Genomic DNA, 15,991 nt, shown 5'->3' with positions numbered 1-15,991 from the left:
ATAGAGGGAGAGGCTGGAAGCATAGTCAAAGGAGAGCGGAGGTCAGACAAATAGGAGGAGTCAGTCGAAACCCCGGCACGTGAAGTGGGTGACGAAACAGCACCAGCAAGAGGTACACGGGCCTTAGGAGTGTCCAAAGAGTGGCCAAAAGACGAGGCGAGGTCAGAACGGGGTGAGGTAACAATAAGGGGCCCGGGGGTAGCGGGGTCATGGATTGGGGACTCCATGGTTAGGTTACTTCTTTCTTTTTGTTTTTAAGAAAAAAAAAAAAAGAAAATAAAAATAAAAAAATAAAAAAAAGGGGGAACTGGGGAGGGATAGTTCCTAGGAGGAATGAAAGGGCCAGAAATCTCCCTCTGAGCCCAAGAGGACCTCAGCACCACAAGTAGCACAGATGAAGTATGGAACCCATGCCATACCCTACCCTTCATGCCAGTAAACCAGCAATCTGGGATAGCAACCTCACATCTGCCGAGCTACCTCGGTGGACAAAAGAGAGGGCAGCCAGATATCAGCCACAAAGCACACCTCCTTCGACCACCACCCCTGGAATCCGAAAGGTGGCTTCCAGAGATACACCCATTGCCCGAAAGACACCCAAAGCCACCCTCTGGGATACCGGAGAGGGATCGGGATTCCACAGCAAACTACGCCACCGCCAAGAACCTCAACGGAATGGGATGGACCCCGGTACCCTTTCCCTTACCCAGGAACTAGCACACCTGTGGGAAAAATCCCAAAGGCCAAAAAGAGGAAGGGCAAAAGGGAGGGGTGGGGAGGAGGAGGAGGAAAGGAAAAAGGGGAGGATGGGATAGGGAAGGGGGGATAGGGAAGGTGGGGATTGGGGGGTAATTAGGTTTGGTCTGAGGAAGGAGACTGACAGGTCTAATTCCTCAGACCAAGAACCTCTTCACTACGCCAAGGAGCCCCCCTTGAAGAGGTAACCTTTACATAGAAATAAATTTTATTTATTTATTTATTTATTTATTTTATTTATTTACAATCATAAGTTGACATTAAAATTACAATAAGCATAGTTCCAAAAATATAAAAGAGATACTGTACAGTATAAAAGCAACAGCTAATTCTATAAAGAATGCACTTCAAAATGTCATTGCATTGAGTGGTGATGATGAAATTAAAACAAGATACAGGTAGTCCTTGAGCAAGAAGAGTACCTACTCCTTACAGGCTAAGCTACAGTGCCCCTTCTCTGAGTACATGCATACCTCATTAATACAGCGCTCACTTTAGAGAACTTCACTTGCTAATAGTATAGCACTTTGTAAGTGCTTTTGTAAGTGTATTTTTCGGGGTCTGAAATGGACTAATCTAATTTACATTATTCCTTATGGGAACAAATTCGTTCGGGAACGGCACTCAAAGAGCCTTCTGAAACGAATTATGGCCGAAACTCGGGGTACCACTGTACTACTGTATAGAAAGCCACTTGTTATGCAGAGCATTTTGAGCAAATTAGGTCAATGTCCCAGGATGCGATCCACACCAGTCGACTAACACCCAGGTACCCATTTTACTGATGAAGAACAGACAACCAGTGTAAGGAAACACGCCCAATGTTTCAACCCTCACCGGAAATCGAACCTGGACCCTCGCCGTGTGAAACGAGAGCTTTAGCCACCAGGCCACGGGGCACCTTAGTGATATTGTGCACTTAATAAATGATAGTGTAAACATGCTTTTAGGCTTTTATATGCAATGCTATATAGCAGCAGTCTGGAGACTAACCCGCCATATTAGTGAGGTATGCCTACATTTTCATTTTATTCACGGGAAGTGCTAAACCTGTAAGAGTTATATAGCATCTGGGGAATGGGAGGCATTTAGGTTTGATCTAAGAAATAGGAGGTAAGTCCAGTTCCTTAAGGCCCCTACTTTCCTCTCAGTAAAGTACAGATCTTGAGTTAAATTTTTAGTACAATATTTATTTAGATACGTGAATAATACTGATGCCTCTAATGTTATGACAAGATATGAGGACTACTGTGTTATTATTATTATTCTATCACTAGAAAGTCAGAAACCTGTGATCAGTGACTAGAAAATATTTTAATTCCATTTATGTTCAAGCATGGACTCATGTAAAATGCAGTATAAGTTTGTCACTTTAAACAATGACTTAAAAACTACATGTTTACAATGTAGTGCCTGTGAGAGTTATGTACATATGAACAACTTCAGGAATTTTGCTGAGATTTTTTAAAAAAGATAAGTAATACATGTTTTATTTAAAGATGAAACACATACAAGATTTTCAGACTTCTTGAGATTCAGTATGCATATAGTAACTGAAAGTTACCCACATGAAAGGGCTGGTATGATTACCCCCATTTCCTGGCTGATACTTGAATAAGCAAGATCAGTCAGATTGTGGAGGCTATGTGGGTCTGCAGCCCACTAGACAGCCTGGTTAACTAGGTATCAACTAGCAAAGAAACTTTCTACTCCGTCACCATCCTGTAGGTGAGATAATAGTCATTCCACAAAGACAGTGGGAATATCAAGAAGCTGAATATTTTTTTAAATAACTTACAATTTCAGGAGCTCCCATACCCATCTTTGGTCTCTCAAAATTTCCTCCAAAGTAAGCATATACTTTATGTGAAACAAGTTGTTTAGTGTCTGTTGCTGGATCTGTGCATTCTTCACACATCTTGCGAAAGATGGCAGTCATTCTTTCAAAAATATTTTCTTCAGCCCACTTGCTGCCATTCTTTCTTTTCTGCTCTAGTTCCATGAAGAAACAGTTTTTGAGAGCAAAACCATTAGGAGCAGGAATATCCCAATATCTAGAGTCCCACCATTTGAACTTTCGCTTCAAATCTTTAGGCATCCATGGCTCAGGCTTCATGCAAGAGAGTAATCTCTTACAAGCCAAGAAAGTCTGGTGCTCATCAGTACCCAGGTGTTTTAATAATGATGCCTCTATTCCAGCAAAAGAAAACCTCCACTCTCCACCCCCAGTACTTGTCAGGTATACTTGATCTGCTCCATAAGGGGTAAGAAAAGGTCTGTCTACCCCCTCAGGCCATTGTACTTTCATTACAGGGACCAGGTCAATACCAACATGGAGCAGTGGGTACTGCTTCCCTTGCCAAGCCAGACTCAGACTCACACCCACCTTGGTCCGTGTAACACCAGGTGGTACAAAACTCAGGCGATGGTCCTGTAGATGGTGATGCTCAAGACCCCTCAATACTGCTTCAAAGAATGTATTCTTCCAGTTAGACTTCTTTAACAAATACTTGAAACCTTTATTTTTTGTTTTAATTCTGACGCTTAAGCTATGACCTCGCTGCAGAGCACTTTTACCAGTTAGCTTTACCACTTTCACTTTCATAGCTGGCAGATCTCGGATGACATAATTTACATCATATTCATCAGGCCCATACAGACGAGTACCATCTGCAGAGCTCCCCAGAAGTTCAAGTTTCCCTTGGAATAGTGGATTTGTGCCAGATACTTTCCGCATGACAATGTTTAACTCTTTCATGACAGCTGACCGCACTTCTGCTGCCTCACCACAGGTGAAGTTTACTTCCTTGCTCTGTTGTAAAATATCAGTCAGATTCAAAGAATAAAAGTGGTGTTTTATAGCTTCAGTGCAATTGTTACCATGCCAGGGTTCTTTGTCTATTGAAGCACTTTCACTAATCTTCTGGTATAGCTGTAAATATTCAAGAAAATTAGTTCTCACTTCAGTGGGTGTATAGCCTGCCTTGCAGGTACATTCATCAAGATGGAAGGACAAATATTTAAAGGCCTGGACATGACCAAACATAGCAGCTAGGTGGGTTGGTAAGTGACCATAATTATCAGGACTGATGTGATTTGAGTCCATTATACTCAGGAAAAATGCAATGAGAGGTGTGTGTCCAAAGGCAGCAGCCTGGTGCAATGGGGTGGTGCCTGTAAGAGGGTCCACTATCACATTCATATCAACCTCACCTATTTTCACCAGCAAGAAGGCCATTTGCACCAGGCCCATCTGTGACACCAGTAGCAGTGACTGCAAAATGTAAGATTCTGCTATGCTAATTGATTCCTGTTGCCCTGAGTTTTGTGACCTGCAGTAAATTTTGAAGAGCTTCCTCTGCAAATGTAGAACATTTGAAATTACATCCTTATCCTCCCTGTCTTTAGCTTTCTCTCTCTGGTGGGTCAAGAGCCTCCTTTCTTGATCAAACATCATCTGTAAACAAAGGAGTAAGCCTAATTTGTTAATAAGGTTCATCCATTAATTCAAGAAATTTTTTTTTTTATTATTATTATTAACACATCGGCCGATTCCCACCAAGGCAGGGTGGTCTGAAAAAAAAAACTTTCATCATCATTCACTCCATCACTGTCTTGCCAGAAGGGTGCTTTACACTACACTTTATAAAACTGCAACATTAACACCCCTCCTTCAGAGTGTAGACACTGTACTTCCCATCTTCAGGACTCAAGTCCGGCCTGCTGGTTTCCCTGAATCCCTTCATAAATGTTACTTTGCTCACACTCCAACAGCACGTCACGTATTAAAAACATTTGTCTCCAATCACTCCTATCAAATACGCTCGCACATGCTTGCTGAAAGTCCAAGCCCCTCGCACACAAAACCTCCTTTAACCCTTCCTCCCTCCAGCCTTTCCTAGGCTGACCCCTATCCCGACTTCCCTCCACTATAGACCGATACACTCTTGAAGTCATTCTGTTTTGTTCCATTCTCTCTACATGTCCGAACCACCTCAACAACCCTTCCTCAGCCCTCTGGACAACAGTATTGGAAAATCCTGCACCTCCTCCTAATTTCCAAACTATGAATTCTCTGCATTATATTCACAGGGAGGCCACTCCGGCTCACACCGTGCGTACGCGGCCCGGACAAACTACTATTTGCGAGTCAACCTATGAAAAGCGAGTCCATGTTTATACGAAAATCCCCCTATGATTGGCGAAATTTACGATTGCCGAGAACTATGAAAAGCGAGGGACCACTGTATTTGGTTGACAAATGTGACATGCAGATTGGCTTTGCTGATTGTGTTCGTATGAAATACCCAAGCGTTTGAGGAGGGAGGGTGATCGCTTCATAATACAGCTTCCTGCAACTAAGAAGATATTTGCTCAGAAGAAGAGATGTGTTGTCTATGCACAAACAAAACGACGGCAACAAAGACGCAAAGACACTCGGTTTATGTGCGAGGAATGTGAGGTACCTCTGTGCATGGTACCTTGTTTCAAGAACTCCCACAGGCTGCAGCAATTCTAGAAACATGTCCAGTGACTGTACATATGTAAATATATAACAGAACATTAGTATTATACAACATTTGTGCATGTTTATTGTAGTAAACAATACTGGTAAACAATATGATAATAATAACATTAGTGTGGTTATTGTGTTCAATACAGTGAGTGTATATATATACATTACATACAGTATTGGTCTCACAGGCCACAAATGTTACTAGAAAAAGAAAAAAATAGAAAAGAAAAGAAAAAAGTATAAAAAACATAAAATAAAGAAATGCGATTTTGCAGAAGTTGCTGATGTTGCCGCCACCTGGTCATTTTGGGTAAACTTTCCGCCTCTATATCTCGGTAAGTATCAATCAGAAATTTTCTTTTTGTTTTATTACCTTCACAAAAATATTATCTTTAATTCTGTAAGAAAAAATCATTTTTTTTTTTTTCAAAATTTCTTGCACACTGGGGCATCCCTTGAAATTTTGCCTCTGGACCCTGAAAGGGTTAAGTGAAGAGAGGCTGTACTCTGATAATTATACTTATGTGTAACTGTACCCAAATAAACTTACACACTGTGCTGGTGTGCAGATACACATTAAAATCAGGTACGATTCTGCAGGGAGGATGAAGCCTCCACCACGTCTTGTGCTGAATGACCCACATGGGTTTAGCTCATAACATGAATTAATCTAAGAGTGTCTTATTAGTCTTGAAGATGCCACATTACAAATGGCAGCAGCAGCAACAGCAGCGACCTCCAAGCTCCGTACTTTTCTCCAACTATCAGAGCCACCGATGCTCCTATGATGACCTAGTTACACGCAAAACTGCACTACCCAACGTAGCACCCAGAATGACCAAAGATTACCAACAGTGAAACCTACAAATAAAAAATAATAGAGATCAAAGGAAGACTGCCCTCAAACTCAAAGCAACACCCCGCTGCCAGCTGAGCAACGTAACCCTAAGCTTTGTATAACTACAACTTCTTCTTAACTACAACAATTCCTGTAGTATTATGAGGTGCAATCTCAGAGGAAACAGCACCAAGGCCAGCAAGAAAACACCTAAAAATCAACTATTCAACAAGTGTAGCCAGGAGGATGCCGGCCCAGCAACCACCCCTCTCACCACTGCTCAACGCGACACCACAACAATAACAACAAACATGGCTGCCCCCAGCCCATCCACCCCTCTCTTCCCCGGATTCAACCTACCAAGTAGTCTCTCAGGTATGACCAACGATCCAGATACCCTAAAATCATGCATCTCCACCTTAGTTAATGAAAATATGAATCTTCGAGAGACGCTAACAAAACAAGACACCAGGATGACACAACTCGAGAACAAAATCCTTAGTCTTGAACAAAAGTTATCAACACCAGGAATGACTAACTATGGCAAGACCATCCAAACAGTCATAGATAGCCATGCAGAACAAATAATATCTCTTAATACAAAGGTTGAAGAAGCAGTAACAGAATGGAAGAAAAACTTAGATAACCAGTTCAGTGACTAATTTGCTCTCCAAGAAGATAAAACTGAACAGGATAAACTATCGGACGCAGTAATAGTTAACAGTCCACTTTTTCCCAGTGATGTGAACCAAACGAACAGTAAAGAAATTACTCTGCAGATCATAAAGGACCAAACAAAAGTTACAGTACCAGAGTCAGAAATAAAGGAAGCCAGGTTACTAGGATCCCATGGTAGAAAAAATGTTATGCTTAGATTCCACTCACATGACAGTAAAAAAGACTTAATAATTGCATCTATTAAAGTAAAGAAAGAGGTATACATAAATGAGTGTCTTACCAAAAAATGTCAGAACCTCCTGTACAGAGTCAGAAACTTAAGCGGGAGAATAATGACACAATACACCAATGCTTCACACGGGATGGGAAAATTCTAGTTAGGAAAATGAATGTAGGTCAACTGTACACAATCACGAACGAGAATGATCTATCACGATTTCTCAGGGATACTAATCTTACAGAGAATAACTAAACAATGTCCAACCTAAAAGCCTACGTAGTGTAGTGTATGTTTTGTTCCATTATTGTTCAAATTTCATAGTACAATCTCTTAGTAATTAAATAATCAACTACCTCATTTTGTGATTTTACTAGTAAGCATAAGTTGCCTTATGTAATTTTTTTATTTACTATTGTTTGCTTAAATATTAGCTGAATTGATACTTTTTGTCCATATTACTACCTCATATTTTTTTAAATACTATTAATTGATATTACTTACTAAAATTAATAATTAATTACCATTTTTACTATCAGTACAATTTACTGGAGTTTACCTGGAGAGAGTTTCGGGGGTCAATGCCCCCGCGGCCCGGTCTGTGACCAGGCCTCCTGGTGGATCAGCGCCTGATCAACCAGGCTGTTGCTGCTGGCTGCACGCAAACCAATGTACGAGCCACAGCCCGGCTGATCAGGAACTGACTTTAGGTGCTTGTCCAGTGCCAGCTTGAAGACTGCCAGGGGTCTGTTGGTAATCCCCCTTATGTGTGCTGGGAGGCAGTTGAACAGTCTCGGGCCCCTGACACTTATTGTATGGTCTCTTAACGTGCTAGTGACACCCCTGCTTTTCATTGGGGGGATGGTGCATCGTCTGCCAAGTCTTTTGCTTTTGTAGTGAGTGATTTTCGTGTGCAAGTTCGGTACTAGTCCCTCTAGGATTTTCCAGGTGTATATAATCATGTATCTCTCCCTCCTGCGTTCCAGGGAATACAGGTTTAGAAACCTCAGGCGCTCCCAGTAATTGAGGTGTTTTATCTCCGTTATGCGCGCCGTGAAAGTTCTCTGTACATTTTCTAGGTCGGCAATTTCACCTGCCTTGAAAGGTGCTGTTAGAGTGCAGCAATATTCCAGCCTAGATAGAACAAGTGACCTAAAGAGTGTCATCATGGGCTTGGCCTCCCTAGTTTTGAAGGTTCTCATTATCCATCCTGTCATTTTTCTAGCAGATGCGATTGATACAATGTTATGGTCCTTGAAGGTGAGATCCTCCGACATAATCACTCCCAGGTCTTTGACGTTGGTGTTTCGCTCTATTTTGTGGCCAGAATTTGTTTTGTACTCTGATGAAGATTTAATTTCCTCATGTTTACCATATCTGAGTAATTGAAATTTCTCATCGTTGAACTTCATATTGTTTTCTGCAGCCCACTGAAAGATTTGGTTGATGTCCGCCTGGAGCCTTGCAGTGTCTGCAATGGAAGACACTGTCATGCAGATTCGGGTGTCATCTGCAAAGGAAGACACGGTGCTGTGGCTGACATCCTTGTCTATGTCGGATATGAGGATGAGGAACAAGATGGGAGCTAGTACTGTGCCTTGTGGAACAGCTTTTCACCGTAGCTGCCTCGGACTTTACTCTGTTGACGACTACTCTCTGTGTTCTGTTAGTGAGGAAATTATAGATCCATCGACCGACTTTTCCTGTTATTCCTTTAGCGCGCATTTTGTGCGCTATTACGCCATGGTCACACTTGTCGAAGGCTTTTGCAAAGTCTGTATATATTACATCTGCATTCTTTTTGTCTTCTAGTGCATTTAGGACCTTGTCGTAGTGATCCAGTAGTTGAGACAGACAGGAGCGACCTGTTCTAAACCCATGTTGCCCTGGGTTGTGTAACTGATGGGTTTCTAGATGGGTGGTGATCTTGCTTCTTAGGACCCTTTCAAAGATTTTTATGATATGGGATGTTAGTGCTATTGGTCTGTAGTTCTTTGCTGTTGCTTTACTGCCCCCTTTGTGGAGTGGGGCTATGTCTGTTGTTTTTAGTAACTGAGGGACGACCCCCGTGTCCATGCTCCCTCTCCATAGGATGGAAAAGGCTCGTGATAGGGGCTTCTTGCAGTTCTTGATGAACACAGAGTTCCATGAGTCTGGCCCTGGGGCAGAGTGCATGGGCATGTCATTTATCGCCTGTTCGAAGTCATTTGGCGTCAGGATAACATCGGATAGGCTTGTGTTAATCCAATTTTGTGGCTCTCTCATAAAAAATTCATTTTGATCTTCAACTCTCAGTCTGGTTAGCGGCTTGCTAAAAACTGAGTCATATTGGGACTTGAGTAGCTCACTTATTTCCTTGCTGTCATCTGTGAAGGACCCATCTTGTTTAAGTAGGGGCCCAATACTGGGCGTTGTTCTTGATTTTGATTTGGCATAGGAGAAGAAATACTTTGGGTTTCTTTCGATTTCATTTATAGCTTTTAGTTCTTCCCGCGATTCCTGACTCCTAAAGGATTCTTTTAGCTTAAGTTCGATGCTTGCTATTTCTCTGACCAGTGTCTCCCTGCGCATTTCAGATATATTGACCTCTTTTAGCTGCTCTGTTATTCTTTTCCGTCGCCTGTAAAGGGAGCGCCTGTCTCTTTCTATTTTACATCTACTCCTCCTTTTTCTTAGAGGAATAAGCCTTGTGCATACATCGAGTGCCACCGAGTTAATCTGTTCTAGGCATAAGTTTGGGTCTGTGTTGCTTAGTATATCTTCCCAGCTTATATTGGTTAGGACTTGGTTTACTTGGTCCCACTTTATGCTTAACATTTTTGACATCATTTAATTACCATTACTTGTCTAATTACCATAACCTGTTTTAATACCACATTTACTATCTTAGAGTACTCTTAAATACCTTGTACTGCCAAACAACCTCAAGTATAACTACCAGTACAATATTGAATCCAAATAACTGTTCTTAAAATTTAATACTTGAAATAAACATTACTTTTTAATTTTTTTTTTTTGCAAATTAATCTTTTTTTGTAATCATTATTACTTACTAAAATGTTATTAAACACCATATTTACTACCAGTCGATTTTACTTTTGTACATTAATCATTATTTTATACTTTTCATAACATTTTGTTGCCAAATTTTCAAGTTTGTATATTCAACTCCAACCTTTATACAGTGGACCCCCGCATAACGATTACCTCCGAATGCGACCAATTATGTAAGTGTATTTATGTAAGTGCATTTGTACATGTATGTTTAGGGGTCTGAAATGGATTAATCTATTTCACAATATTTCTTATGGGAACAAATTCGGTCAGTACTGGCACCTGAACATACAGTGGACCCCCGCATAACGATCACCTCCGAATGCGACCAATTATGTAAGAGTATTTATGTAAGTGCGTTTGTACGTGTATGTTTGGGGGTCTGAAATGGACTAATCTACTTCACAATATTCCTTATGGGAACAAATTCGGTCAGTACTGGCACCTGAACATACTTCTGGAGTGAAAAAATATCGTTAACCGGGGGTCCACTGTACTTCTGGAGTGAAAAAATATCGTTAACTGGGGGTCCACTGTATTATCCTTTGTACCTGTGTACCTGTCTACCATCTTATTATCATATTATAATCAAGTCATTGCCATTGTTATTTTTTACTTATTATTCTTTTGGTACTTTAATTTGTGAATTTTATTTTGTCAATTTAAATCTAGTTATACTCTTGATCTTGTTAACAACCTATATCAGACCCTAGTGCAATTGTTCTTGTTAACAACCTATATCAGACCCTAGTGCAATTGCAAGTACCATTTTAATTTGTATTTTTATATTATAAGTTTATACCTAGTTGTACTTTAGCTCATTCTAGCTCAATACTTAGACAACACCTAAACTAACTATACCTAGTTGCACTTTAGCTCTTTCTAGCTCAATACATGTACATAGACAACAATAAATTCATTATATTAGACCTTAGTGTAATTACAAGAGTGAGTCTGGTGCCACTTGTAATTTTTTTTTTATAGTATTAGTTTATACTTAGTTGTACTTTAGCTCATTCTAGCACAACACATAGACAATATCAATTTCATTATGTTTATTAGTGACTATACTCTATATGACCAAAGTGCTTTAGCGGTATACTTATCCAAACCTCCCACCACTACAGCAATCAGTATTAGAACTCACTACACAATACAGGATATAAACAACCACTATTTAAACCTAAAAGATGAATGATCACGTTGACCCTGATCTAAACCTCCATAATCTAACACACAATCAAAACTTATTGGAAAGTAACTGCCTTTATTACACAGCATCACAAGCCAGCACTATCCTGAACAGTGCTCAAAGTCTATCAGTTCTTAACTACAACATCAGGTCCTTAAGCAAACACTGATGACCTCCTGGCACTCCTTGAGTCACTAAAGACACCCTTCTCCTGCATTATTCTTACTGAGACCTGGCTTAAGCAGGACACAATTGATATCTACCCACTACCAGGATACACAGCAATCCACAACTGCAGACCATACCAAGTTGGGGGTGGTACTGCAATCTATTACTCTAACCAACTATCTTGTATTAGCACTAATTGCTTTAGTGATGAATATCAAAAATACATTTTTGCTAATTTTACTGTAAAAAACCTCAAGGTGCCTATAACAATCGGTGCAATATACCCGATACCCCACACAAACATCCCAGACTTCAGTGAGAATCTAAAGTCACTAATAACAAACAGACAAATGAACAAGCACCACCTTCTCTTAGCTGGAGACTTCAATATCAACCTTGGCCTACCAGATGATCAGACTGTAACTGATTTCATCAACAATATGAACAACGCACTTCTCATACCAACAATAACTAAACCAACCAGGCTGACTGAGACAAGTGCAATCATAACAGACTACATATGGACCAATATACTAGCCCCCCTTAAATCAGGGATAATCACAGACAGCACTACTGACCACTACCCAACCTTCCTCTTAACAAACATTAGTAAGCCACCACTCGAATACAACAAAGTTTCATTTAGACTCCATGATGAGGCCTCAATAAGGAATTTCACAGCAGACCTAGAGACTGTTGACTGGCCTACAGAATTCTCCAATGCCAATGGTAGTGATGACTGGACAGACATTTATCTTAACAAAATACTTAGACTATACAACAAACATTGTCCTATAAAAACGAAACAGATCACGAATAAACAGCTTGGTTGCCCATGGCTAATCAGCAGCATTCTGAAATCCATTGATAAGAAACACCAATATGAAAAGCAATATAGACAGGGCTTAATACACAAAGATATTCTTAAACAATATTCAACAGTTCTCACCAAATTAATAAAGAAAGCCAAACAACTGTACTACTCCAGTAGATTCACTGACACAAGAGGAGATATAAAAAAAGACCTGGAAAACACTTTCCCAGATTCTGGGGACCCACAAACTGAAAAAAACCAAGAATATTGTTCTAACTAAACCTCATGATACACCACTGCATCCCACTGATACAGCTAACAAGATAAAGGACTTCTTCTCAAACATAGGATCTAATCTCGCCAGTAAAATCCCACGTACCAATGCCCGTGCCGGGGACTACCTAGATGGGAATTTCCCAAATTCCTTCTATCTTGTACCAACTGAGCCCACAGAAGTCACTGCGATCATAAAATCACTTAAAAATAACTCGGGGAATCTGTCTCATGTCCCACCATTATTGTACAAGCGAGCAACCCATGTCCTTTCGCATGCTATTACAGTACATTACTTTTTAACAAGTCACTAGAAACTAGCACTTTCCCAACACTACTCAAGACAGCAAGGGTTACACCAATACATAAAGGTGGTGACCCTACAGACGTAAACAACTATAGGCCAGTATCAAACTTACCATTGCTATCCAAAATCTTCGAGAAACTCGTGCACAGGAGACTATATTCATTTATAACGTCACAAAACATACTCAATTTGGATTCAGGAAAAAATAAAAGCACTAATGATGCAATTATAAAAATGCTAGACCTGCTTTACACAGCCTTAGAAAATAAGGAATATCTGCTAGGAATTTTTATTGACCTAAGAAAAGCGTTTGACACAGTAGACCATGGCATCCTACTCCACAAACTTGACCACTATGGTATAAGAGGCCATGCGCTTGCATATTTTAAATCCTACCTTTCTAATAGGTATCAGTATGTCACCATTAAAGACACAGCCTCATCAATACGGCCACTTGATACTGGAGTTCTGCAGGGAAGTGTCCTTGGACCCCTGCTCTTCCTCATTTACATCAATGATCTTCCAAACATATCCCAACACCTGAAACCCATTCTCTTTGCTGACGACACGACTTATGTCATCTCCCACCCTAATTTTGCCACCCTCAACACCATTGTTAACGAGGAGCTGCTCAAAATATCGACTTGCATGACAGCCAATAAACTTACACTTAGCACTGGCAAAACCTACTATATTATGTTTGGTAGCAAAGCAGGTGTTGCGCAACTTAACATTTAGATCGACAACACTCTAATTGCCAGACATAATGAGGGCAAATTCCTTGGCCTATACCTTGACAACAACCTAAATTTCAGCACCCATATCCAACACATAACAAAAAAGTATCCAAAACGGTTGGGATCCTCTCCAAGATACGACACTACGTACCGCAAACTGCCCTTCTCACACTATACCATTCACTTATATATCCATACCTCACCTATGCTATCTGTGCTTGGAGTTCAACTGCAGCAACACATCTAAAGCCAATAATAACCCAACAAAAAGCCGCAGTAAGAATAATCACGAAATCCCATCCCTGGCAACACACCCCCCCACTTTTCATAGATCTAAACTTACTCCCTGTTCAGAATATCCACACTTACTACTGTGCAATCTATATCTACAGGACCTTAAATTCCAATATTAACCTTGACCTAAAATGCTTTCTTGATAGTTGTAACAGGATCCACAGGCACAACACCAGACACAAACATCTCTATGACATTCCCAGTGTTCAACTAAACCTTTACAAAAATTCAATGTATTTCAAACGACCTAAAATCTGGAACACCCTACCTGAAAACTCTAGAACTGCAGACACATTAATCACTTCCAAAACTACAGTTAGAAAACATCTTATCTCCCTGATCCATCCCAACAACTAACTACATGATAACCACCTTATGGTTCAAAATTACACTCACTCACCCACTGACTATAAACCTAGAAATACTAATCTTAATCTTAAAATAATGAATCCTAACTAGTCATAAGTTTGCCTATGATACTCAAATATAGACACCTTGTATTGTGACGAAACAAAAGCATTCACATTGCTAAACTCACAAATTATGATGTAGTCACTTAGCCTTAATACCATAATCTGTAAGGATTTAATAAATAACAAAAAAGGCACAATACCGTGACTGGAACGATACACAAATAACCCACACATAAAAGAGAGAAGCTTATGACGACGTTTTGGACCGACTTGGACCATTGACAAAGTCACAGTGTGACTTTGTCAATGGTCCAAGTCGGACCAAAACGTCGTCGTAAGCTTCTCTCTTTTATGTGCGGGTTATTTGTGTAAGGATTTAATGTTAAGAATTAATCTAAGTGTGCTCAAAATGCCTAGCCATGTTAGGTGTCCTAGTGGCTCCCTCTGTAATTAGTATTTCATAACATGTAAACCACAAAATACCCAAAACCTGTAAACCCCACATTGTAACCATTACAGAGAATAAACTTGAAATGAATTGAATTGAATTGAATTAATAATAATACAGCTAGCCCTCCACTTTCATGAGCTTTGAACACTCGCGAATGCCCTGCTGCCCAATCATATTTACCAAACTAATGTGCTCTATTAAGAAAAACGAGGCGAAGATAAGATACTGCTCCTCCCTCAGTTGCCTATTACAATGTTCTTCTCAAGGAAGCCTGCCAGTACCCCTGCTGCTACCCCTGCCACCTCACCTGAACCTCAACCCGTGGCAGAATATGACTCTGTTGCTAACTCTGACTCTAGCGATGTCAGCAGTGACACTGGCAGTGAAGAGTTAGAATCCACACACTAGACTAATCATGCCATGCAATTACACTCCATATAGTCACCTCTATTCAATTGTCATCAGTAACTGCAAGGCTGACTATCAACACCATTATCATCATCATCACTGTCATCATCATCACAAGTCATCAGAGTCCGTCTGCCTAACCTTAAGAGTGGTGAGTGTTTGTTCATTATTTGTTATTAAACCATAACATGTACAGTGGACCCTGGGCTAACGAAAGCATCGTCTAACGATAAATCCGCCCAATGAAGTGTTTGAGTATAAAAATTTTGGTCCGACCAACTATGAAAAACTCGACCAACGTGATTCGTCCCAAACTTGTCCGTCCAGCCTGAGCACCTCAGCTGCCCTGCCATCATTGTTTACAAGCCAGGGTGGCCGGTTCCATGCATGCATTCGATACATTTTGTATTATTCCATTGTTTTTAGTGCTTGTAACTCCTAAGTAAGCCACCATGGTCTCAAAGAAAGCTTCTAGTGCCAACTTTGTGGTAAAAAGGGTGAAAAATACTATCGTACCATGGTCAGCTGTTGCTGCACCACCGTCAGCTATACTACTCGAAGATGTGGAGAGACTGTTGTTGGCGTGGCTTAACAAGAAACCATTAACCCCAGGGGGGTTAGCCACCCAGGATAACCCAAGAAAGTCAGTGAGTCATCGAGGACTGTCTGACTTATTTCCATTGGGGTCCTTAATCTTGTCCCACACCAGTTGACTAACACCCAGGTGAACAGGAAAAAATGCCTGGAACTAGTGCTCATATTGGTGAATTTAAGGCCAACAATGGTTGGTTTGAGAGATTTAACCCTTTGAGGGTTTTGGTCGTACTAGTACGTCTTACGCGTAGGGTTTTTCGACGTACTAGTATGCATAAATT

General features: G+C 40.5%; 1 protein-coding gene across 7 annotated transcripts in view; it reads right to left on the bottom strand.

Annotated features, from left to right (window-relative positions):
* Positions 1 to 962: 962 nt before the first annotated feature.
* Positions 963 to 15,991, bottom strand: part of LOC128693120 (ankyrin-3) — a 358,860-nt gene continuing 343,831 nt past the window's right edge. For all 7 annotated transcript variants that reach the window (XM_070081932.1, XM_070081926.1, XM_070081969.1 and 4 more), the window contains one exon: positions 963 to 4,213. In XM_070081932.1, the coding sequence (XP_069938033.1) occupies positions 2,522 to 4,213 (1,692 nt within the window). In that variant the 3' untranslated portion in view covers positions 963 to 2,521. The remainder of the gene's footprint in view (positions 4,214 to 15,991) is intronic.

Source organism: Cherax quadricarinatus, chromosome 6 (assembly GCF_038502225.1).
Source record: "Cherax quadricarinatus isolate ZL_2023a chromosome 6, ASM3850222v1, whole genome shotgun sequence".
NCBI classification, from domain to species: Eukaryota; Metazoa; Arthropoda; class Malacostraca; order Decapoda; family Parastacidae; genus Cherax; species Cherax quadricarinatus.
The sequence above is the reverse complement of the archived record's forward strand: the minus strand, read 5'-3'. Positions and strand labels throughout refer to the sequence as shown.